This window comes from Trachurus japonicus, chromosome 6 (genome assembly GCF_045865225.1).
Source record: "Trachurus japonicus isolate A0001 chromosome 6, Traja_1.0".
NCBI classification, from domain to species: Eukaryota; Metazoa; Chordata; class Actinopteri; order Carangiformes; family Carangidae; genus Trachurus; species Trachurus japonicus.
Window position 1 is genome coordinate 31,460,384 of NC_140912.1, and position 27,367 is coordinate 31,487,750.

General features: G+C 42.3%; 1 protein-coding gene across 1 annotated transcript in view; it reads left to right on the forward strand.

Moving 5' to 3' along the window:
- Positions 1-6,801: 6,801 nt before the first annotated feature.
- LOC146986463 (chemokine-like protein TAFA-5) overlaps positions 6,802-27,367 on the forward strand; it is a 53,475-nt gene continuing 32,909 nt past the window's right edge. The window contains exon 1 of the mRNA XM_085780232.1: positions 6,802-6,936. Coding sequence (XP_085636358.1) covers positions 6,846-6,936 — 91 coding nt within the window. The 5' untranslated portion in view covers positions 6,802-6,845. The remainder of the gene's footprint in view (positions 6,937-27,367) is intronic.

Here is a 27,367-nt window from a genome sequence, read left to right on the forward strand (position 1 = left end):
TCGGCTTACAGCAGAGCAGAGTGACTGACAGACCCGTGTTTCGGTCCAAACACTCTATGTAAGTGATTGCTGTCGGAAGATAGAACTATTTAAGACTTATATTAACACAAATATTCCGCTTACTTCTGCTTTAATGAAAAACAGACTGAAGAACCAAATAATCGATTTTCATGAATAGATAACAGGAGACGTTACACAATGTCCCTTTAACGTTATCTAGCTGCTTCCTGTTTGCTTTAAAGGGATAGTTCAACATTTTGGCAAATTGGCCCATTGCCATAATCGCTATAGTCATAGCAGTGGGTTCGTTACCTTTAATTGTTAGCTGTTTTAGAGGTAAATTCAGGCAAAACCGCTGATGCGGGTTGCGTTCAGGGACAGTTTTTCAGCAAGCAGACTCTGTATTTACCCTGTATTTACCTCGAAAACGGCTCTGTTTTGTAACGTTCCATTATTATCTCATAGCGTGGTGATTGTGCAGGTCACAACCTGTCTACGAAAGCGTTTTGGAGTTTGGGGATTTTCTATTTGATGAGTTTGATGAGGGAAACCAAGAAATTCCTTTAGCCTCCATAGCGTAGCTCTGAGCAGCCTGCTTCTCCACTCCTCCGTTCTAAAAATAGCTTACACCGACAAATAAAGGTAACAAACCTACTGCTATGAGTACAGCGATTATGGCAATGGGCCAATTTGCCAAAATGTTGAACTATCCCTTTAAGCTTCCTTCATAGAGATGAAGTGATACTTAGATTCATCTTCCCGGTTGTTTGTCAGAGTTTGTGGTTGCAAGACATTTGTCAGGTGTTGATTTCAGGCCGTCTTCATTTCAGTCGTCTTCATAACCCCCCCACTCCCCCCTCCCACTCCCCTCCACCCCCCGACTCTCCATCCTGTCAAATGGACAGTTTTCATTTCCTGCGCTGCTCCAGACACCAGATGAGTCCTGACAGTGTTTGTGTTGATCTCTCTCTCCAGACGACACCCGCGGCCGCTGACTGACTGCTCCGTGGAAAGCTAATCGATGGCGGGAAAACATCAGCAATAATCACCCCACCCCCCCCGCCGCCACAGGCCCAGAGAGCACGACCTGATGGAAACAGATCCAGATCAGAGCTGATGGAGTCGCTGTGACAGACGGAGCTGCTGAGAGCTTCGATAAGAGCCTGAACGTCACCTGAAGGCCCTGAAGGCCGAGCGATCAATCAGCCGGATGGATTCATTCAGAGAGACAGAGAGAGAGAGAAGCTGCTGCTGCTGCTGCTGTCATCATCAGACGTCTCCATCAAACATCACACCAACATGGCCGACACACCGAGAGTCTTCACAGGAGATTGATCAGTGGACAAATGACTCCAGACAGGTCAGTCAGTCCTGCGGCGTACAGGACGTCAGCATGTAGAGACCAGCAGGTACAAAACACAGTTTATTAAAGATTCATACCTTTATGTGACTATTGGATTGAATTTATTTATTTATTTATTTTTTTACAGTACAGCACAAATCTAAAATATTAAAGGGATAGTTCACCCAAAATTGAAGTTTCAGAGTCCTCCGTGGCTTCTCTGAGTTACAGGGGGTCTCGGCGTAGCAGTGCATGTCCATGTAACGGTTGCAAATGGATACCAACTGTCTTCGTAACAAAAAGACACACCAAAAAACATCCAAATACCTCCATGCTGCTCGTATGTAATGTCCGTTTGGTATTGAAGCCCCAAACTCAGAGAAGCTACGGATAACTCTGAAACTTCTCCCAGCCCTTAATCGACATGAGGGTGAGTAGATAATGAGTGAAATTTCAATTTTGGGTGAACTATCCCTTTAACACTTACGCACTTTTACATGTAATTCCGCATTCAGAATAAACTGTGTGCACATGAAGCACCACTGGAATAACTGCTACTGATAAGAAATGTAAATTTTAATTTAACAAACACAAAGAATATCAGTATTTCAATTAAAAGCAAATGAAAAACATAATCACATTCGTAAATTATTAACTATATTGGTTATTATAAAATGTACAATAATTCACAATTAGATTTAGACTGGATTAAGGGTAACATATATCATTGTGTGTATTTTTATTGGCTTATTTTATCATTATTATTATTTGTAGTGGTAGTTATTGTGATTCTACACATTTTTTTCACATATTTTTCGTGCATTATTATATGAATTACATCATTAACATTACATCACTGTTCACTTCAATTCAGGTTTTGAATTACTGATTAAACTGATTAGTTTAATTAAATAATTTAATTATTAACTGATTAATTTCTGCCCCTAGGAGACTGACTGCAGAGTCATACATGCAACTGCTAATAAAAGCAAAGAAATAAACTGTTCATTTGAATATGATAATGGCAATAAGATTCTTTTAAATTTGTGCTTTTTATCCCACTTTTTAAACACAATAAAAATCAATATTTCAGGTCTGATTTCTTTAATTTTTACATCCAGGGATACGCAGCAAATGTAGAAACATAGATTCTAATTTAAATAAAGTTTGACATATTAATTAACAGTGTCTGTGGTTTCACCATGTAGTGAGTAGATGCCTGCGTGTAGCATCCTGTATAGGAGCTGTGAATAATTTATTTCTTTATGGTAAACAACACAGTAGGTAATTAGAGCAGAAAGTAATGAGCAGCAGATTGCAGAGCTGGATCACAAGAACGTGTGAGTTCAGGGAAAACATAAAAATAGTCGTTGGCTGGTGGACGACTGCAGTAACTCATGGTGTCAGAGCTGCTCGCCGCACATACTGTAGCTACTTCTCCTTCAACTACAACAACATCAGCACAGAGTGTTTACAGAAACATCCCTGTGTGTTTTATCTGAATAAACTCCTGTTCACACTCAGAGTGTTCAGCTGGGTGATGGAGGCTGCTGCATTAGGACAAGTTAGTGAAAGTGATGTAAAGCTGGTTTGTTTTTAACATGATGTGGCCCCTATATAAAAACACAGGTTTGTGTAAGACATTAATAAACATGGTTAATTTATCCATTTACTACGGTGGCCAGGAGGTGCAAACCAAAATTACAAAATTTGAAACACTTTTACAAAACTTGTGACAAATTTACATTTTGGAAAACATTTTTACATTTCATAAAACCAAAGAAGCTCCCGCACACTGTCTCACTCTCAGATTATCGTTTTATTAAAGCACTGTTTCAGTCAATGTGACCTTCATCATTGACCGAAATGTTGCTTTAATTATAAGGATAATCTGAGAATGATAAGTGTGCGGGAGTTTCTTGATTTTCGCAATTTGGGTTATGCCCTCCTCCTACGCACCTGTACCTTCAGGTGTGCTGAGACCTTGCACCCGTCTTTGGAATATTTCATAAATTAAAATTACATTACCATAACACATTTACAAGTCCCGAAACACATTTACATTTCAGAAAACAAATGGTGAAATTTTTTTTACAAATGACATCAACTGGAAAGGGAACGTCAGTTCAGGTCAACCACTGATTTCATTCAGAATACACTGTGTGCACATGAAGCACCACTGAAATAACTGTTAAACAAGATAAGAGATGTGAATTTTAATTTAACAAACACAAAGAATATCAGTATTTCAATTAAAAGCAAATGAAAAACATAATCACCTTTCTCCATTATCACTTCCAGGTCAATCAGTGGTTGACCTGGAAGTGATAATGGGATTCGAGTTGTTGTTGTCGCCAATTGAGTTCATGGCAACCCGATGGACAGTGATCGATTACTAATTACCTAATCACGGAGTTTGAAGAGGACTAATCTTTTCTGCGATATAAAGCCGGCAAAACCACGAACACAATTGACGACAACAAAAACTTGAATTGGCCGCTCCTGTAATCACTTCCGGGTCAACCACGGATTTGATATGTTCCCTTTGTGGTTGATGTCATTTTTAAATTTGTCACACCGCTTTTAAAAGTGTTTCACGTCTTGTTAATTTGTTTTCTGAAATGTAAATGTGTTTCGGGACTTGTACGTTCTGTAAATGTGTTATGGTAGCCTAATGTGTTGTAAAAAAAATGTAAAAATGTTTTCCAAAATGTAAATTTGTCTCAAGATTTGTTAAAGTGCATTGTCATTGATGTAAAGTTGTGTTTGTGTCCACATGATGACTGTAAATCCAATATATTCCCTCTTTTTTGCTCCATGTTTGGTCTCCTCCACCTCCTGAGGGAAACCTCCAGGTCTATAGCTGCTAAAAGCTCCACTGCGCTCACCATCTGCTCTCTGACTTGGTCTGACTGTTATCTGCTACTGAACAGGAAGTGGCCAGTGACTGTTTAGATGATAGATTAGGGATGAATTCAATCATGGTGGTCAAAGGTCAAAGGCAATGTGACCTCACAAACCGCAATCTTGGGCTTATGTATGTATGTATGTAAGGCCTTGAGGGATTTCCTTCAAATGTAGTAAACAAGTTCACCTGGACTTAGGGAGATGCTGATCAGACTTTGGTGGCCAAAGGTCAAAAGATAAGATCACAATGACCTCACATAAATTCAATTGGGCTTTATGAGCACAATATATAGAGAACTCCTCAGGGAGTTTCTTCATAGTCCTAAATACGTAGGCTACTGGTTAGACCTTGGTGGTCAAAGGTCAAGATCATGATCACTGACTCGAGACATGATACAGTACAGATCCTATAGCCTATCAAGATAAACAACTTCTGATGTCCTTGTCTTTGTACTACATCCTCTGAGGCCGCATTATGATGCTATTAGAAAGTGAGATGGGCTAAAATTTGCCATGTTGGCAAAACTTCAAAAAAACTAATTTCAATTTTTAAAAAAGTGAGAAAAAGCACTAAAAAACAAGAAAACTTTTGCATTAAATTCTAGCTGAACCTGTTATTTGAACATCATGGTGAATTTCATCTGTAGGCTATAGTTTATAACTTTATGTAGCCTAGCTGCTGATGCTAACTTTAGCTAGGTAGGCTATAGCAAAACTTTGCAAGTATGTTTGAAAAAACTTTTAAAATAATGTTTTGTTAAGTTTACTCAGATGATTTTGGTCAAAGTTTTGTTTTTAGCCTCAATGTTTCTTCAAAACAACCAGATGCTAATGCTAACTTTCTGTGTATCAATTAGCAAAATTAAGTAATAGGCTAGCTAGCCTAATCTTAACAATAATAATTTACTGAAGCATTTTTTAATGACTCTTATACGTATGTCCGGTCAGAACTCAACAGATTAAAGCTATAGTGCGTAACTTGTCGCCCCCTAAAGGATTTCTGCGTTATTACAACGATACGGCCAGCACCGATGGCTCGGTGTAACCCTCCCATCCCCACCGCTATCCCTGTAGCTCTCCATGGTACCGGTAATGCACATCACACACGGTAACAGTAACACTCGCAACACACCACATGCTGCTGGTCACGAACGCGGTTCACGGACTATACTGTAACACTCGCGACTCGCCGCACACTGCTCGTCACAGCACACAGACTCCCCGCAGTAAGTTACACACAGCAACACAGGCTACACACCTTGTAACTTACTGCTCGTTAGGCTAACGATGTGGCGAACACCAGGCTGCTACATTCATAGCTGTGTTGCTTCTAGCAGCGCTCGCCTCCCTCTCGTTGTCAGGTAAAACCGTGTAAAAACTTGTTGTTTCGGTTGTTTCCTGTGAGCCAGCACGGGAATGTCGCACCAGACACCAAATACAAAAAGAACAAATACTGAAAAATACCACGAGGTCTTTGAGGAGCCGAACGGCCTCTTATAGAGGCTTGGGTGAAACAGATAAATTTACAGACACGTAGAAGTTATGCACTATAGCTTTAAAGACATGACTTAGGCCTATTGATTTGGCCTAACTGAGCCTAATGATCTGCTAGCTAGGACTACTAATCAGCATACAGTTCATTAACTGTTAATTAAGGGTGTCTTGTTAGCAAATGGCAGTAAAAACATTTATTTTACACACAGTTTTACACATTAAACACATCAGGTGCACACACACACACACACACACACACACACACACACACACACACACACTCACACACTCACAAACTCATTCTATATTCAGGTTTTCCTGGTGTTTGCAGGATGTTGATGGATCCAGAGACCCACGTTGGGTGTGACGTCACAGTGGGAGAGAGAGAGAGAGAGGGAGAGAGAGAGAGAGAGGGAGAGAGAGAGAGAGGCTGCCGATCATAGCGGATCTTCACACTCGGAGGCAGCAGCTGCATCATCTCCTCCTCCTCCTCCTCCTCCTCCTCTACTCGGACACCGACCAGAGGGGAACTACTCAGCCGGAGGCAGCGTTCATGATGCCCGCAGAGCAGCTCCAGCCGGGCCCGCTGTCGGTGTCGGTTCTTCTTCCACCAGCTCTGGGGGGATTTACGCGGACGAGCGGACGGAGAGTCCAGCAGGACCAGAGGCGCAGAGAGCTGTAAGGAAAAAAGAAGCTTGGAAAGAAAAAGGGAAAACTTCTTCACACCTGGAGCAGTTTTTATTATTTTTTATTTATTTTTTGTATTTTGATGAGGTGGAGGGGATCACCCCGGGCATCTGCCGCCGGTCGCAGCTGCGCACCGTGACGCGCCGGGTAGAGGAGAGTCAGAAACCTCTCGGCTCCTCCACTGTGGATTTGTCACTTCAGGCTTCAAGCGGCTCTTGTGTTGTGATTCCTCCGGAGATGCCTCAGTCTGTCTCTCGCCTCCGTCCTGCTGCTCCGGGTCTGGTCGGGATGGACGCGGCGTCGTGAGGCGCTGAGGCTCCAGCAGCAGCTAAACCCTGCGGATAAATCATCATCATCTCACTCAGTCTCAGTTCGGACTTTTTTGGCGCTCGCCCCCCCGCTCCGCTCCCCCCTGATGCAGCTCCTCCGGCTGGCCGGGGCTCTGACTGCCGCTGCGGTCTGCTTCCTGCTGCTGCTGCTGCTCCACCACCACATCCTCAGAGAAGGTACAGTATCTACCTATCTACCTGCTGCTCACACACTTTGGGATGGGGTGTATGTTTATGTGTGTGTGTGTGTTAAAATGTCTCAACAGGTCATAGAAAAAGGTGTAAAAAAAAAAAAAGTCATTTTATTCAGATGGTTGTATCAGGGTTAAAACCCATTTAAGTTGTGTGCGTGCACGTTTCGCTCACCTGTCATCCCGTGCACGTGCAGCATTGGACGTTATGTGGTGATAAAAGGGCGGGAGATGGAGAGACAGGAGGTATAGCACCACCAGGCACCAGCTCCCGGTGCGGTGCGGGCTGTGTGGCCGGGCTGAGGCGCTCAGCGAGCGGACTGAGCTCTGGAGAAGCTCCGCTGGTTTTTAATGGAAGAATCCAGAAAGATGGAAAGACATGATGATGAGATGAGTGAGGAAACACTGAGTCTCTCTCTCTCTCTCTCTCTCTCTCTCTCTCTCTCTCTCTCTCTCTCACACACACACACACACACACACACACACACACACACACACACACACACACACACATTGCAGTATGATCTCCCCATCATTCAAAACTTCAGTTTGATGCAAAGATTTGACATGTGATGTGATTGACACGTGATGCTTCTGTGATGACAGAAGATTTTCAAAACAGTTAAGTTACATCAGTTTTCAATAATGATATTGATATATTGGCAATTAATTAGTTTATCTCTTACTGATGTCCTCCACTGTCTCTTTTTATCAATCCATCAAATTGCATAAAATCCTATTAGTTTTTCTGTAATCTTAATCAATTGATTAATTGTCATGAAGATGTCATTCAGTTAATCGATCATGTTTCAGGCCTAAATCAAAGTTGAATTTGTCATTATAGGTAGGCAAAATCCCTACGGCAATCCATAAGAGAAAAAAATTGCAACTTAAAATAGAAAAACATGAGAAGAGAAAGAAATTCATGAGAAGTATAGAAAAAACATAAAAGCCAATAAAACCAGAGCGAAAGACAGAGAGCAACATAAAACCATCAGAGTAATAATGAAACCACAATATGTGCAGAGAGGTCTTCAAACAATAAAAGCATTAATTTATCTCTGTCTAAAACCTGGACCGAGGAGCTTCAACAGCTCACATCGAGTGCATTCACTGTAAAGATGTTTTTCCTTCACTGCTTTGAAACTGTGATGTAAGTTTCCTCTGCAGCTGATAGAGGTGATGGTGGTTTACAAAGAGCTGCAGCCACTGGACTGAGGACAAGATGTATTAGAAGACAGGGTTGACTGGGGCTAACTGGTTAGCATGCTACGGTAATTATAAAAGTTTAACTTGGATTTCCACCACTGGGGACAGGTCTTAGTGAGTAAGAGACACTTATAAGAAAACAGCTATGAAAATGTAATGTGAAAGAATTAAACTTAGGTTGAATCGTTAGGTCAAAATGTTTTTTAAGGGTTTTGCTTTCTGGGAAATTATCTTGAAAAAAAGATTTAAATGAACTCAAGATATTATAATGAACTGAGAAAAGAAAACAACTCGTTTTCTTTCATATTTGAAAAGTTTAAGAATTTGACGTTGAATCCATTTAATAAATGAAAACAGAGTGGGCGAAACATTTATTCAGCGTAATATGTATTTTAAATATAATTTGATACTTTGATACCAAGTATTGATCATTTATTATATAAACTGCAAATATGATGTAGTGTAGAATGTCAATATAAAGAAACAATCATGATAAAGCTAACAGGAATTAAAGACCATTGTCTGCAAACAACAGGACGTACGATGGTGAAAACTGCAAAGTCTGGTAATATGTCAGTTTATTGTTCTTAAACTAAAGAATTTGTGTTTATTAGTTTGAAAATGTTACAAATAGCTATTACTTGAAACTTGATTTATAACTAGGGATGCATTTCCTGAAGGAAATACAGGTGAATGCTGAAAGCTGAACACCATTACTGAAGCAAAGCTGAATGAGCTGAAGAAACTGCTGAAGCAATGTTGAAAAGGCTGAAACTGAGAGATGAATGTGTGTAAAGTAGTATGAATGTTAAAAAGGGTAGATAAAATGTAGAAATCCTGAATGTTTAAGTGTAACAGTTGAATATTTAGAAGAGTTGAAATCTGCAGCTGAAAGACCTGAAAGTTTATGAAAATGTATGAAAAACACTGCTAACATAGCTGAAGCAATGGCTGAGAATAGATTAAAAAGTAGAACATGTAAGAAGGAGAGGCAGATTTTGTATGAAACGGTTGGAAATTACTTGAATTGTTGAAGATCAGTACGAATAATTTGAAAAGGTGAAGTCTACTCAAATATATTTAAAACAGACAGCTTTGAAACAAATACTGAACAACTACTAATATAGATGGAAAAATATCTGAAGAGTAAAAGTAGAACCAGTAAGCAGGAGGCTGATTTTCTATGAAATGGCTGGAAATGAATTGAGTTGTTGACAATTCAGCATCACCCCCTAATTAGAATTATTATTAATTAGAATTAAAACTCCTGATTAAATGTTGAGTCAGCGACCACTCATATTGGCTTGTTTTCCCCTGGGTTTTAGGCGATAGAGGCTGCAAATGTACTGATCAAATCTGTATTTAGACATGAACATTAAACTGGCATTGATTTAATAGCAAAACTTTTTGTTTTATATTTCTGGGTATTACTGTATTTTTTTTTTAAAAAGCCCGTTAGCCATTTCTCTTGTAATAAGATATTTATGAAAACAACATTCATATCTAATCCCTCTGGGTGTTTCAGCTTCACTTATCAAACCAGAACTACTTGTCTTATTGTTTTTTCTGATTAATAATTGAGTAGTTGCCTCTTTACTGAAGCTCTGGGCCCAGCTCAGGTCCAACATGAAGCTCAGACGAGTCGACCTGTGAAACTGAACAGAGCTTCTATGTTTGAGCTTCGACCTGCATCGATGTCGAGCTGCTCGGTGGAAGATCCACAAAGCTTTTAGCTGCAAGACGACGGGACTAAAGTCAAATCAAACGCCCCCTCTGCCTCCCTGCTCAGCGGCAGTAATGCTCCTGTGTGATGGTTTCCTCGTGTCGTTATCAGAGGTTTCTGTAATGTTGAATTTATCTGTGAGCGAGCGGCTCTGCAGGAAAACAGCAGCATCCCATAACCTCAGACACTGCACATGCAGACATGGACTGAACACACACACACACACACACACACACTCTTCATGTCACAACACAGTCACCAGTCATTATGTTTCTATTTAAATAAAACTGTTGTGATTTGTCTTTTATTGAAATAGTTGATCAATCGAGAATGAATGAGCAAAAATGCTAAAAAAAACGTTGCTTTTCTTCATCTGGATGTCTTTGGACTTGGTGAAGATAGAGGAAGGAGAATTATGGCGGGTATTTTTCATTGTTTTCTTATATTTTATGGACAAAACAATTAATCAAAACAAAGATAATGGTTGCCATGGGAGCCGTCTACCCTCCCCTAAAAGCCAGGACCTGCACCTCTGTGTTTTGCTTTTACAGCTTCTATCATTAGAGAGGGAATGTCTAACATAGAGTCAGGTTGGTCACATACTAGTCCAGTCCACTGAGTCCTGTCCAGACCAGTGAGACCAGTCCTGATCACTGATCCTAGTCTGGGTCATTTAGCTCACTCCTGACCAGTGAGTCCAGTCCATAGTAGCGAGTCCAGTCCAGACCAGTCCAGTGAGACCAGTCCTGATCACTGAGCCTAGTTCTCGTCATTTAGCCTAGTCCTGACCCCTGAGCCCAATCCAGACCAGTGAGTCCAGTTCCGACTACTGAGTACGGTCCAGTCCAGTGAGTCAGGTCCTGACCAGTGAGTCCAGTCCACAGTAGCGAGTCCAGTCCTGACTTGAATCCAGTCCAGTCCAGACCAGTCCAGTGAGACCAGTCCTGACTATTGAGTCCAGTCCAGTCCAGTCCAGTCCAGTGAGTCCAGTCCATAGTAGCGAGTCCAGTCCAGACCAGTCCAGTGAGACCAGTCTTGACTATTGAGTCCAGTCCAGACCAGTGAGACCAGTCCTGATCACTGAGCCTAGTCCTCGTCAATTAGCCGAGTCCTGACCAGTGAGTCTAGTCCAGAGTAGTGAGTGCAGTCCTGACTATTGAGTCCAGTCCAGACCAGTGATACCAGTCCTGATCACTAAACCTAGTCCTCGTCATTTAGCCGAGTCCTGAACAGTGAGTCCAGTCCAGTCCAGTGATTCCAGTCCTTACCACAGAGTCCAGTCCAGACCAGTGAGACCAGTTGCGATTGCTGAGCCTAGTCCTGGTCATTTAGCCCAGTCCTGAACAGTGAGTCCAGTCCTGACTATTGAGTCCAGTCCAGTCAAGTGTGCCAGTCCAGACCTGTGAAAGTAACGGCACCAATCAGAACCTTTGAAATATTTGATGTCAAATGAATAAACCTTCAGCTTGTTATGAGACTGTGGTCAGATGGAGGAAACACTGCGACAACGATGACGTCACAAAGAGATCTGACCTTCTGAGCCGTGTTTGTCCTGTTCACCTGAGTTCTTCCAACACCAGAAGAGCATTTCCAGTCCACTCTGCTTGTGTGTAACAGTAACAGAGTGTGTGTGTGCTCTGAGTGCTTAAGTGTGTTGACACATGTTACTCTCTTGACAATAGAGTCCTAAAATAACAGTGGACAACGACACTCTGACTCCAGACCAGAGCTTTGCTGGTCAAAGTTGGTTTTATTAACTACATGGAAAAGAGAAAGGAATGTGTTACTTGTTTCAAACAGATTCTACTCTTAGGTTTGGTCTCAACATTGGTAGGGACAAAACAACCCTTCCAAAACAAAGAGGACCTTTTAAATGTTATTGACTGAATGGTTTTCTTATGTCATCTGTAGTCTACGGTGGCCCTGAGAGGTCAAACCACAGCAGCATTAGAAAACAGATGCTTGTGCTACAAATCTGGGAAACAACTTCATTACTTTGACCACACACAAGTTGCAAAAACCAGGCTGAAGGCTAATGCTAAGCTAACAGTACCAATGATCAATAAGCTACTGACTTTATAATCAACCAAAGAAACTCATCTTATTTTCAAACAGCTGTAACCGGTAGCACAACTTCTAAAGTCATGATGCTTTGAAACAAATTGCCTCAGCCTGGTCCGTCCCTTTTCTTCTGGCCCCAGAAACACTAAGGTTCAGTAATTTGAGCTCTTAGGGCCACCATACCATTTACATTTATCTATAGTGATACACAGTAGCAGCTCAAAGATGTAAAGACACGTTGATGGTCTGGTCAGTAGATCCACCAGTGCTGCTGCAGCAGTAAAGGAAGTGAGATAACTTTGTTGTGAGGCTCTCGATAAGCCCCGCCCTCGCTGTCAATCATATGGTAGCATTGTCTTGGAAACGCAGCCTCCTCAATGAATTCCCCCAGAGAGTTCACTCTATTGTTGTTATCAGGCATGGGCCGATTACCGGTTTCAATGTATACCATAGTATGAAAAAGTCACCGTTTCCACTAAAATATTCCGTCATACCGTTCCTGCGGTAGGAGCCGTTTGTCTCATCAAGGAGAGAAAGTGCGGGTCACACAAACACACCAACAAAAAGACGTGAAAGCTTCCCCGCTCGCTCTATTCAAACTTCAAACATTATTGACTAAATATTGAGTCGTGCCAGTCCAAACATGCCCATCGATGCCGATTTAATGGTCGTGTTTCAGGCACAGTGTCCGAGGGACCGACGGTAGTCCGCCATTGTTGTTGTTGCTGCTGTTACATTATTTTATTATTATCTAGCGGTGTGGCTCAGGTTACGGAGATGTGGGTCTGACAACACTGTTTCACAGACATCCAATTTGGGTGTTTACAAGAAAACCCTGGCCTGGTGTTTTCAGATTCACCCACTCTGGGACCCGTTTCCAAAAAATGGGGACAGCTCTCCACTCCGAAACCATCCCACTCTGAAACACCGCTGCTCCGAACGGCCCCTGCAGCTGTCTGTGGTGCTGAACCGGGTGACGTTGTTAACACTCTGCGTTGTGGCTTGTCTGTGAAACGCGCGCTGCTCAGGGACTGGGCAGATCTGTCCCACTTGCTTTCTCCCCCACTGCGTTGTGGGAGATCTTCCACAGAGTTAAAGATATACACTTTTTTTTTCTCTCCCCCACTTCGCTCGAGCGCGGCTGAACCCGGCTTGAGCCCACGCGGGCCGGGGGAGATGCTTTGGTTGGGTTTAGGCAATGAAGAAAGTTTAGTAAGAAGACCAGAGGCTAGGCATGCGAGAAGCATAATGAGCGATATAGTATTTGCTTGTTTTGCGGTTAATTATGCCCATGATCCGTTTGACCCCAAAAAGGAAAAAAGGATCAATGCGCAGCCTCCGTTTAATTTCTGATTGCGTCCGTCTGTCCGTTCGTAGTGGGGGAGTTTCGGAATGGAGGGTTTTCCCCAATAGCAGGGTCTTTAGAAAAAAAAGGATGGTTGTATGTTGTGCTTCGTGACAGCGGAAGGCTGTAAGTTTGTTATTTTTCTGATGAGCTTGTCTTGCTGTCAACGTAAATCAAAAATTAAAAAGAAAGTTAAAAAAAAAGAAAAGAAAAAAAATGAAACCCCGCTATATTATGAAGAATGGAAGTCTATTTTCGGAAAGGCAAGATTTCGGAAAAGCGATGCGTAACCCCCAAAAATAGCCCCCTTAAAGAACTGCATTTTAATTTTATTTAGAATAATTATTTGTTTAAATATATTTCATTATTTATGTTTATTTGATACACATTTACTAAAGATCCAAATGTTCTATATGTTGTTTAAAAATAAAAGACTGTTTTCAATGGAAACTTTTTTTTTACCTATAGACATTTCAAAACAACACATTTTTTTGAGCTGTAACTGCAATACCATAATACCGTGAAACCGTGATATTTTTGCTCAGGGTTATCATACCGTCAGAATCTCATACCAGCCCATGCCCAGTTGTTATGGACAGTTCCGTCCTTCCAAACTCTTGGTCTTCACCGTCCATATGCAAACCTACGTCCTTGATTTGATGAGATCTTTGTGTAAATCCATTTTTAAATCTGACGTTTTTATTGAAGGATTATAAATTCTTTCTGCAGCTCTTACTTTTAATGTTAATTACATTATAAAATTAATGAAATGCTTTATTGCGTCTCCCCGGCCCTCCGTAGCCTACTCGGCCTTCGGTGCACGACTCCAACAATAAAAGTCCTTCTGCTCTGTGAGTGTGAAGCAGAAACTCAGCAGTTTTCTGTTTGTTTGGCAGCTGCCTCCGACGCTCTCGCTCCTCGCTCTGCAGATGTTTCAGATAATCAGAGTCGCCGCAGACCGAAGAGGAATCATCGGCTGCAGCAGCTGCCGAATGAGATTCATCAAGTCAGAGCACAAACACACTCAGCTGTGTGGGCTCACGTTTCCTCTGATGCTGCAGAGACTGGAATCAGGTCAGATTACATCAGATTAAACATCACATCAGTGTTTATTCATCTCTCTTCATTAGACTGGATCATGTGTGTGTTAATGTGAGAGATGGAAACTTAATGAAAACTTTATAAGATCCAGTTTTGGGGGGTGCTGACTGTTCATTGATCACCTCGGTGTAAAAAGCTTTAATGAACACAAACTGCAGCTCGACTTAATCCCCTCACGCCGTGTGTTTACTGAGTTACTCCCTTCGTTTTTCTGCTTGCTCATAAAGCTCATTTAGATCCTGGAAACAAGCCTATTATGCAGCAGACACACTGTTGTGCCTGCAGCGTAGAGAGCTTACCTAAGGAGCCTTCAAAGTCCAAATTAATTCTCAATGCTCCAATAAGTTGAACATATATTCATGGGAATTATGAACTAACTGCATCTGAAAGAAAAAAGAAAATCAGCAGCTGAGATGAACAAAAAAGAAACACAACAAACAGAAATTACCGGTAGCAGAGGGTGTAATTGGATTTGAATAAATTCATCTGGAGGAGAAATGTCGGCGAGCAGCCGAGTGACGGATGACGCTTTTGATTTCAGTGTTTTTCTCTCTTTTTAAAAACTAAGAATTAAACCACAACTCACGCTCTCAGCTCCAGGAGGAAAAACCAAACAAATCAAACAAACTAAAAGATCCTGTTGTTGTTGGGTCAAGTTTGGTTTTCAAATGTTTGTGTATTAGAATTAGGGTCAGGGTCAAGGCAAGGCAAGGGTTAATAAGGTTATCATTGTTAGGGTTAATAAGGTCATTAGGGTTAGGGTTAATAGGGTTAATGTTAGGGTTTATACAGTTAATGTTAATCACATTATGGTTAGATTGATGATTTCGGGTTAGGGTTAATCAGATCAGATTAAGTTCAGATTGGGTTATCTGGTTATCTTGGTGTTCACTGGGCTTAGTCTGGATTTTAGTCTTAACTTTTATCAAGAGGTTTCAGTTGAATTGGGTTAACATGATTAGAGTTTAGGTTAATCTGAACTTTGGAGTAGATTTGGTTAGTCCAAGTTTGAGCCCAAACTTTGATCTAGAGCAGGACTGCCCAAACTCTTCCCAGTGAAGGACCAAAAATGAATCGGGGTAGAGGGTCGCGGGCCAAAACTAAACATTCATGTTGCAGTGCGTTAAATTAAATATGCCTATAACATAGGCTAATTGTGCAAAATAAACACTCGTACAAAATAATTTTGGAATAACAGTATTGATTATTGTGTTTCAATGTGTTAAAGTTACTTGTACTTGTACTGGTTCTCTGGTTGAGAAGGGCATTGTCTCATTTCATTTAATTTATGAAGGACTGCACAACAAGTCGGCAGAATTTGCTTTCGGCACAGCATACCTGTCTGCTATCTGTGTCGTCCCCGGAGAAGCAGAGTAGCCTATGTGAATGCCGTATTACATGTATTACATCTGTGGTCGATAACAATGTATGTTTTAATGTAGATTATATTTATAGCCATAAAATTCCAAAGTAGGGTGTAATGGGGTGTTGGGAAGATGTGTAGACATTTATAAGATGCTATGCTTTTCATACTTGTCTCATAACAAGTCAGCAGATCTCAGAGTACAGATACAAAGCCCATAAGAACAAGGGTTAAAGTTCGCTCTCAGCAGGAGAAAAGGCCCAGAAACAGAAACACTGGTTCCATGTTAGAAACCTCTCTGGTGGCTGCATTAATGATGAGTCGTCGCCATCTGGATCAGTGTTGTTATAAAGTCTGCAGAGGAACAAAAGATCCAGATGTTGTGTCGTCATTTTTGTTTTTTTCCCACCATGACCACGATTGTTCCTGTGGCTCGTCCAGGTGGTTATTTTTCTAAGCGATGAAAAAAAAATCTCCAAACAGAACAGAACAGAACAGTGCTTTTAATCCAAACCAGTAATTTTCTCCCTAGTCGTGTTTGTACAGAACCACCTCCAACAAATCACCAAAATGATACGACTGTGGTAACAGATCAAATCATTTTAACTTTCCCAGGTGTGTGATTGGACCAACATCGTCCAGCTCAACCAGCTGCTGGTGGCAGCTCCACTAACTTTAAGGTCTCATTAAACCTAAAGGTAGATGTCTCTATTAAAGCTGCTGTGTGAGAGTATCAAAGCCTCAGTCCACAGAGAAATGCACACAGCCTGTATTCAGAAACTAAGCCTTAAAACCAGTCGTCAAGACTTCTTGTCACTTTGTGATGTCACAACAAAGCAGTCACAACAAAGCCCCGCCCACACTTGGACCCACACCATCCAACGCTTGCTTTGTTTGATTTGATTTGGCTTATCTTGAGTGTTTTATTCTGAAATCTACTATCTACACCTCTCTACTCTGATTACTTACCAAAGTAATGTGTTAAGTAATATGTTAAGTAAGGGGTAAGTACGCAGATGTTGAACTGGGAGACCTGTAATAGGGGGAAAAGTACCCCAAGTATACACATTATCCAAGTATGCAGATGTTGAACTGGGAGGCTTTTAACCCTAACCCTACTCTATTGGATCGCTTTAGGAAACAGTCAGCCAATCAGAATAGAGGCTCAGAGCCTCCTCCTCTCTTCTAATTGGCTGACACCGACCTGTTGTTACTAGAGCTGCAGAGAGAAGCTGAGAGAAGAGATGGAAAACTACACTTAGGTGGTTTTAAGATCTTCTTATGGATCAACCCTTCAAAATAAAAGACAGACATTGAGCTTAAATAAATGGAATGAAAGTTCAGTCATTCACCCAACAAATATTCACTATGAATCTGAATTATCCAGCAGGTTTTACAGACTTCAGATGTTGTTAATGCTCAGTACAAATGATAATGACTTTTCCAGCTGACGGCCGTCACCGTTGCAGCCTGTTAATTACACCTCTGTCCGTCCCCGTCGACGCCGTTTCTGTCGTTTCATTTGACCGTTAACAAGCCGCTGCTGTGACAGAGCAGCGACGCTCACCTGTACAAATATTGTAGCGGCCGATTTGCATTACACGTTTCATTAATTCTTCACAGTGACTGGCTGCACTCACTCAGGTGAACAGAGCGGCCATTACCACCTGACACTTTTCATTATCATTCTGCTGCTACGTTGGTACAAACACTGTTGGCTGCCACCGCTTCCATCCCATCAAACAGCTCAGCTCAGACCTCTGACTGGCCGATAAGTGGCGGACGTTCATTACAGGACGTCGCTGTTGATTTGTTGCTGCTGCTGTTCCACTGGACTGTGACAGCAGATCATTATTATTCCATTATTATATATTTCACTGCTGATTACTACAGATAATACTGTGCTGTTGCCATGATTGGTTTTTGTTGTATAAATCTGTTTTCACTGCACTTTGTTGAGGTGTTTTCACTTGAGTTTGTTTAGGGATGCATCGATCTGGCTTTTCAGTCCCGATGTTGATAACGATAACTGGGATTAGCATATCGGCCGATATCGGATAACGATCCGATACCACTGTTGAGTAAATAAACTGCGTTGCCATGTGGATGAAAGTGAAGGCATGAGGTCTGATTTTAAAGTGATAGTTCAACATTTTGGCAAATTTGCCTATTGTCATAATCCCTTTAGTCTTTTTAGCAGTAGGTTTGTTACCTCTAATTTTCGGTGCAAGCTGTTTTTAGATCGGTGGGGCAGAGACGCAAGCTCTGCACGGCTTGTGGTACTTTCGCCTGTCCCTCATCAAACTCATCAAATACAGAATCCAACAACATCGGGTATCAGGTGTCAGCAGCAACAAACAGAACAGCAACTGTTTTACAAAGTTAGGAAAGTAGTGTTAAAGGGATAGTTCAACATTTTGGCAAATTGGCCCATTACCATAATCCCTATAGTCATAGCAGTAGGTTCATTACCTTTAATTGTCGGTGCAAGCTATTTTAAGCTCTTCGTGGACCTGCACATTCACCACGCTATGAAATAATAATGTAACATACGAGACAGAGTTGTTTTGGAGGCAAATGCGTAACCAAAACTACATCCCAGACACGGCTGCTAGGCGGAGGGATTTCAAAAGCTTTGTGTGTCGTAATGTTACATTATTATACGTTATTATCTCATAGCGTGGTGAATGTGCAGGTCACAACTTGTCCATCAGAGCGTTGTGGAGTTGTTGGATTGTGTATTTGATGAGTTTGATGAGGGAAACCAAGAAATCCCATGAGCCTCCGTAGCGTAGCTCTGAGCAGCACACGGCTCTGCCCCGCTGATCTAAAAACAGCTTGCACCGACAATTAAAGGTAATAAACCTAGTGCTATGACTATAGGGATTATGGCAATGGGCCAATTTGCCAAAATGTTGAACTATCCCTTTAACACTACTTTCCTAACTTTGTAAAACAGTTGCTGCTGACACCTGATGCATCACAAACATAGAATTGAAGTGAATAGATCGGCAGAATTTGCTTCATGTGTCATAATGTTACATAATTATGCGTTATTATTTCATAGCGTGGTGAATGTGCAGGTCACAACTTGTCCATGGAAGTGTTTTGGAGTTGTTGGATTGTGTATTTAGTTTGATGATTGATGATGGAAACGCCAAAGTGCTGTGTTCCTCCTTTGCATTAGCTGAGCAGCTCACGGCTCTGCCCCGCTGATTATGGCAATTGGCCAATTTGCCAAAATGTTGAACTATCCCTTTAACACTACTTTCCTTACTTTGTAAAACAGCTGTTGCTCTGTATTTGTTGCTGCTGACACCTGATGCATCACAATAATGTTGGAGGGATTGTTCAGAGGTCAGAGGTCATAGGGAGAACCCATTCAACATTTCATTGTTTTCTCTAGAGTCTGGTGTGTGTTGATTGACACAAGCCTCAGCAGAAGTCAATATCTTGTACCTTGTACCTTCTAGGTACATTAAGATTTCATCATTGCACCGATCCATCAAAACTACTTCTCCTTGTTTTCCTGCTGTTTATTACCTGAATTTGAAAAGCATCTTTAACTCACCTGGCAGCAGCAGCAGCAGCAGCAGCAGCAGCAGCAGCAGCAGCACATCTCCTCTGCTATCGTCTCCCGTCTCTAAGCTGCTCTCAGTCATCGTATTAAGTATATCCGGCAGTAACGACCTTGACTGCTATCAGAAACATCTCTGTGATCGTTTGTACTTGTTGTTTCCAAACAGCCTCGGAGACTCTGTGTCCGACCTCGTGTTGGATTCTGAATTTATTTCCTGCCGCACGATAACAAACCCATTAACTGTCATCAGATGATCAGCGCACAGCCGCCGAGTCCTGTCACAACCAATTTCAGCCTCATCATTAAATCCCCCCCCCACCCCTCCTCGACCACCGTCTCCACTCAGAGGACAAACACACTGACTCCAGTTCTCCTGCTGTGTGATTGTTCTTATTTTCACTAAGCAAAGGAATTGAAAAGAAACAGATTGCACATAATAAGAGCCGGTATCAGCCAGATGTCAGAGCATCTCCTCCTTCCTCTCACTCATAAACAGTCCACACTTGTTTGCTGCGACAGCGACGACTGTGTCGGAGAAAACAAAGATCCATCCAGCCGGAGTTAACGGGATAGTTCAACATTTTGGCAACTTGGCCCATTGCCATAATCCCTATAGTCATAGCAGTAAGAGCGGAGCGGCAGGCTGCTCAGGGCTATGCTATGGAGGCTAAGGGAATTTCTTGGTTTTCCTCATCAAACTCATCAAATACACGATCCAACAACTCCAAAAGACTCTGGTGGACAAGTTGTGTGGACATTCACCACGCTATGAGAGAATAACGGAACGTTACGAGACTGAGCTGTTTTAGAGGGAAATTCATGCAAAACCGCTGATGCGCATTGCGTTCAGGGACAGTTTTTCAGCAAGCAGACTCTGTATTTACCTCGAAAACGGCTCAGTTTCGTACCGTTCCATTATTATCTCATAGCGTGGTGATTGTGCAGGTCACAACTTGTCTACGAAAGCGTTTTGGAGTTTTGGGATTGTGTATTTGATGAGTTTGATGAGGGAAACCAAGAAATTCCTTTAGCCTCCGTAGCGTAGCTCTGAGCAGCTCGTGGATCTGCTCCGCCGTTCTAAAAATAGCTTGCACCGACAAATAAAGGTAACAGACCTACTGCTATGACTAGAGCGATGGCAATGGGCCAATTTGCCAAAATGTTGAACTATCCCTTTAAATAAACACAAGTTTTACTGTGGAGATCGATTCCTGCAGGCTGGAAGTCATCGCGCCAAGATTACTGCTGTAAAACAAAGGAATCAGAATAATAATAAAAGTTATGCAGAGGCAAAAATAATAAATAAGAAGTTATCTGTGAGATTTTTCGTTATGAAGGCGATAAAGATTTTCCTGCAGGAGAAGAAGCTGCATTACATTTCTCCTAAAACCCCCCAAAACTTTTACAAATGATGAACTCATCAGAGCAGTTCACCTCTGAAACTAAATCTGAAGGTTGCAGGGGAAAGAAAAAGAAAAACACCGTTTTCACTAGACCAACTTCGGCCGGAGGCGTTTTCAATTTCGGAAAAACTCTCCTCCACCTCTCCATCAGTGGGAAACGAAACTTAAAGCATCAGAGTTAAGTTCTGGACCTCGGGAACCTCCAGCGCTTTGACAGAATAATCATAACTCCGGGTCTGAGCAGCGGCTGTTTTCAGAGCTCTGCACAAATCACCTCAAGTTTTCTACTTTGGTTTGACACTGAAGGTTGAATTTGTCCTGATGTGAGGGAGTTTCTCAAGGCGCTGGTGGTTCTGTTTTTTTCCCTGAGCTCATTGTTATTGGTTCAACAGCTCTGTGCTGGTCAGGTAACAGGTGTGCAAACTCAACAGCTACTGGTCCTTTATGTTATAGACCAGTTGGACGTGTGATTATTTTGATGTTTACATGCAAATAATGATTTCAGGGTTGTTGTGGAAATTTCCTTTAACTTGTGAGAGAGAAAATCATGAGTCCAGCAAAGAAGGGTTTCACATGAAGTACTTTATTTGATCTTGCAAGAGGTGGACTGTCATACACACAAAAGTCTGTACGAGAGTGCACACTGAGATTTGGTTACATCAGGTTACATAGGAACAAGAGCAAGAAGGAGACATGTGCTCCTCCTTGGAGGCGGCATCATACATTGTCCAATTACATTATTGCATTCTTGCAGAATAAGTTTGCATACTTTGCACTAAGCGCTTTTGACATATCTTGGGTTATTATAAAATCAACTTATATGTAAAGGCAGGAAGCTAGTGGTTGTCTGTAACCGAGGGTTTGTTGTGGTTTTTTCACACCTCAGCGAGTTGACATCTCTTTGACATCTCACTGTGGTTTTGAATATGGAGACAACTGCTTACTTAAAGCAGAAGTAAGTGGTCCGGTCGTTTTGGCTAATGCTGCGTTCCAGGCAGGCTTTTGAAATCGTAAATTACAGCTTCAAGTCACAACTTACCACTTTGTAGCGTTCCAGGCAACCCACTCGTGTTTTTCCGACCTGTTTTACCTGTGAAAGTCACTATAACGGCCACTCGTAACTTCCGACCGGTGAACTCGTACCAGATCGAACTGGTACCACTTCACGGTCGGAAAAACATGAGTTTCCTTGAACGCACCATAACAGTCCTCGTCCCTACGTCGCCACATTCACGGCGTCCCTTGGCTGCACACACAGCCCTGCATGCCGTTCTCTCTCCTCATTGGATAAAAACTGTAGGATACGATAAATGTTTTCTCTTCGGCTCAGAGCAGAGCAGAGTGACTGACAGACCCGTGTTTCAGACCAAACACTCTATGTAAGTGATTGCTGTCGGAAGATATAACTATTTAAGACTTATATTAACACAAATATATCACTTACTTCTGCTTTAAGCGTAATCATCATAAAATAACAGGAACCCAGTCGGACACCTGCATACTGCCTCATGCACAAGTGCAACTTGCACTTTCTTCAAAGTTCAATCAAGGGTCATAAACATAGAAATTTCCATTACATCACAAAAACATGAAATTCATTAGTCAGGGTTTCCCGCAGCGTTTTCCTGTTAACAACAAAGAGCTGGCGCCTAAACTAACGTCTTAAAAAAAGATACCCCCCCCCACCCGTCGGACGATGGCCTTCATTCATCTCCATTCATCTCCGCATCCTCTCACACACATACACACCACAGAGAAGCGCGCATGCATAACAGCAGCGCGTGGTGAAAGCGAAACTTAATACGTAGTTTTTTATTCCTCAAAGTGCATCTGGAGACCTGGGAGGCCGGTTCGTAGTCCAACCAAAACTTTAGAGTCAATAGCGCCGACACAAAACGTCCATGAAACGACACAAAAACTATTTAATATTCCTCCACACTGCTCGTCCACTGCAATCCAAGTGTCCTGAAGGGAGATAGTCCAGAGTTTACTGGAAACTACCTCATTTAGGACATTTTTACAGCCTAAACTGTCCTGTATTGAATTTACCTGAGGTGCGTTCACGCGACGCACGTGGACGTGACCGGACTTGCCTAAATGACGTTGTTTCCAGTAAACTCTGGACTATCTCCCTTCAGGACACTTGGATTGCAGTGGACGAGCAGTGTGGAGGAATATTAAATGGTTTTTGTGTAGTTTTATGGACGTTTTTGTGTCGGGCCCTATTACTCTCATATAAAGTTTTGGTTGGACTAGGAACCGGCCTCCCAGGTCTCCAGATGCACTTTGAGGAATAAAAGACTATTCCGGAGTATTCATCAGCATGAGGGGGAGTAATGACTGAATTTCATTTTTTGGTGAACTATTCCTTTAATAACAGAGGAGCTGAAGCTGAGGACAGTGGAGTGAAACTTACTCTGAGCGTTGTGATGTTTTTCTGGTTGATCTTGATGATCAGTGAATAAAACGCTGACGACCTTCATGTTGCTTCTCCTCAGCAGAACAGAAGCTGCTGCACCGTCACTCCTTCACTCCTTCACTCTTGTTTTCCTTTCCTCCGTCTCTTTAATCATGTTTACAGCGAACACGCCGCTCGGCCGTCCTCTACCCAGCATCCTCTCTGCTTCTACACTGTGACAGCGGAGCAGCGTTTTCATTTGTTCGTCCCGGCGTCTCTGCAGCAGATGGAGAATTACAGGGCTGCAGCTAACGAGCAAACGGAGTCCCCCCGGTTACCACGGGTTACCTGTTAGCGAGCGGCGTCTCCTGTATCATCTACATGCAGACTGAATCCCAATTACTGCAGCCAGCTCCAGGCTTCTCCTGCAGCAGCAGCAGCTTCAGCCTCAGGATCATTGAGACAGAAAAGTCCACTGATGTTTCTCTGACACTTCCTGTTGATCTGAGCTTTAAAGGGATAGTAGCATTTTTTCTAAAGTGGGGTTGTATGATCTACAAATGGCCCCTAAGTACTTTAATTGCAGTAGCAGACTCTACACTCTACACTCCTCCTGTTAGCAACGCCAGCCCATAGCCCTGCCCAGAGATTTACAACATACAGTGTTGTGAATGGACCCAAAGAAACGGCCTATTTTCACGGCCTAAAAGAGGTTTTACCTGAAAAAAAATACACAGTTCCATTGTTCGCTATAATATAATTTTTTCCAGCCCCTCAAAGTGCAGGAAAAATGCAGTTTTTATTTGGAGCTAACCAACTGCTGATTGGCAGGCGCTAACCCTGGGTGGAGGGATACGTGAGTTGGTTAGGTCCAAATAAGGTCCGTTCACAACACTGTATGTTGTTCATCTCTGGGCAGGGCTATTATGGGTTGGCGTTGCTAACGGGAGGAGTGCAGAGAGTCTTCTACTGCAATTAAAGTACTTAGGGGCTATTTGTAGATCATACAACCCCACTTTAAAAAAATGCTACTATCCCTTTAATCTCCATCACACCGTCGACGTCCGTGGTCACACATCAGGATAAAAAAACTACTCCACACACCTTTGTAAAATGTTTTGTTTAGATTCATCATTGTGAGGGTCGCCACCTGTCCTGTATGAGATAGTATCATCCTGCATTTGGAAATAAATTGGTGGTTCCTGTATTGGATCGTTACCATTGATGACCAGTTTAGTAATTTAGTAAGGTATTCTTTTTATTTCCTCTGCACAGAGCACTTAACTCACCCCCGGCGTTTTTTATACAGCCGTTGATTTAATAAAGAGTTGGTGAAGAGGGAGAACAAGGCTCTCTGAGCTAACAGGTTAATGAGCAGATAAAAGAAAATCCTTAAAGCTCGGCACTGTGAAGACCTCTAACTTTGTTAATGTCTAACCTCATACAACTAGCAGCTAAATAGCCATTACGGAAAGATGCTTACTAACCAAACCACTCTGAAAAGATAGCTAGCCTACTAATTACAAAGATGCAAACTAGCTAGCCACTCTGAAAGTTGCTAACTGCACAGACCGTTCTAAAAATGTGCTAAATAGATTTAGGTTTAGGTTTAGATGTCCAAACCAAATGAAAATGCTCCATATAGCACAGCAGCTCAATCAGAATAAACAAGCCCAAACTGAATTCAATTTCATTTGGTTTCAGACAGGTGGAATAAACCTTTTCTTAAACCGAAAGAAATGAAAATTGTGTCATGTAAACTGTTAAACTGAATGTTGTCTGGTTTTGTTTTCCTGCTCTGTGCCGACATAAATGCGTAGTGACGTTTCTTCACTTGTAAATGCTTGAATGAAAGTGTCAAAACTATGAACAGCTACTGTGATCATAGAACTCCATATTTGATCAGTCGCAGGATGTTTTGATTTCTGAGTTCTCAACGGGCCTGAAAATTTATATCCGACTGGACCGGACCCACTTGTGTTAAAACCTGGACTCTACGCAACTCACTAGCATTAATCCTCGGCCCGAACCCGGCGGCCAAAAAGAGGAAAAGTGGCCGGAGTCATTTCTATATAATTACTTCGTCCCGAACACGTCTGAACCAGCTTCGTCCTGTCAGGTTGTTCTGGTCGCACCGGCCCGTTAAAGGTACATTGTGTAACTTCTTCTGTTATCTAGTCACGAAAAACGATTATTTGGTTCAAAAGTATGTTTTTCATTAACCAGTAATCCCCCCATCAACAAAGTGAAGTGTTCCTTTCAGCTCTGAATTTGCCGTTCATATCATTCATATCTATTCATATCATATCTATCATGTTTTTACGTTCAGTGGCAGCGTGACGGTAGGTAACCACGGAAACTCAGTGGAGACACCGGAGCTGTCGGCTCAGGTGGAGGTGGCGTCTGTGAAAAGTCACCGCGGTAACGCAGTGAGGACTGTGAGGACTGCACAGGTGCAGTTGGAAAAACGGCCGTCGGTAACAAACCAGAGGTCATTTTAGTCCCAGAAGTCCAGAGAAAGCCGGTAAAACGTGGGTCAGGTAAACAATACGCCATCGCCATGACAACATATTGTCATGTGTATTGTTTTGCTTCGTCCTGATGGACCACTTGTTTACATAGAGGCTTGTTTATGCCGTTACGTGCAGCGGCTGTCGTCCATCTGCCTTAAGCCCGATTTCACGTGAATGCAGCATGAAAAATACGACTGAGTTGCTTGCGATCTACAACCGCACCGCTAGATGGGAGGAATTCTTATGTACCTTTAAGAACTCTGCGTGCAACACAGCTGTAAAACGCCCATTCTGAATAAATGCGGTGGCTCATGTCAACACCAGATCACATCAGATCAGATCACATGTAAACAGTTAAAACCTGAAAGACTCGTTCGGAAAGAGGAAAAAAAAAGTCTTTTACTTTATCAGTCGGCCCTCATCCTCTGACCGTCGACCTTTGTGCCAGATAGAACAACACTCCCAGAGATGAAGGTGGTTGCGTCCCTTCTCTCTGTGTCATCGGCTTTCTAACCTCCAACACCTTTCACTCCGACCTTTAACCTTCAGCGTGTGAAGGTAAACTGCTGCTTCACAGAGGAGAGGAGGAGAAGGAGGAGGAGGAGGAGGAGGAGGTGATGAAGCCTCATCACAGCGGCTCTCAGACAGAGATGAGATAGTTTATTAGCTTCCGTGTAGCCCGGAGGCTAACGGGGGGAGGGGCAGACAGAAAGCAGCAGGCTGTCAGATGTAATCACCAGCTTCATTAAAACTGCAACACAAAGATCTGAGCTGCGTTTGTGCCTCCACAGAAAACTTCAGCCTTAATCTGTAATCTGGATTCTAGTTTAGTTCCTTTTACTTTTTAAAGTGAATCGTTTAAAGTGGAGCTCAGCGTGTGGAAGCCGCTCCAACCAGTCAGAGGCTGTTATAGCACCGGGTTTATAATGGTGTCAGGGTTAGATTGTATTTATAACAGCTTTCCTTTCATATTTATACATTTTTAGCTCTATGTGATTGATTTCTCTGTAAAGTCAAGATAGAAAACACATAGAGGACATTATGGGAGACAGGATATGCCATATCTATCTATCTATCTATCTATCTATCTATCTATCTATCTATCTATCTATCTATCTATCTATCTATCTATCTATCTATCTATCTATCTATCTATCTATCTATCTATCTATCTGTCTGTCTGTCTGTCTGTCTGTCTGTCTGTCTGTCTGTCTGTCTGTCTGTCTGTCTGTCTGTCTTTCTAAATGACTGTTTTTCAGTCCGTGATTTAAAACGATGGAGCGGCGGTACCGCTCCTAGTACCACTTCTCATTTAAAATGACAGACGAGAGAGAGAGAGAGAGAGAGAGAGAGAGAGAGAGAGATGGGCGGTGGTGGTGGCGGCGAGTGGGGGGGGGGGCACACGGGTGCCGCTGCCGCTTGATGACGGACAAGAGAGGTAGAGAGAGAAAAGAGAACACCTGTACTAACTCGCCTTGAGTGAGTGAGTGCATGTGTGTGTGTGGTGGGTGGCTGCGGGTGTGTGTGTGGAAGGTGCCCCAGCAGTTTTGAGAGAAAACAAAGTAAAAAAAATAAAAAATAAAAAAGACGCATCGACTATTAAATTAGTTGTCGACGATTTTAATAGTCAACGTAGTCGTGACTAGTCGACTAATCGTGGCCCTACTCGAGATAGGGGACAGAGTAAGAGACAAGATAGGAGACACATGTAGGAGACCAGG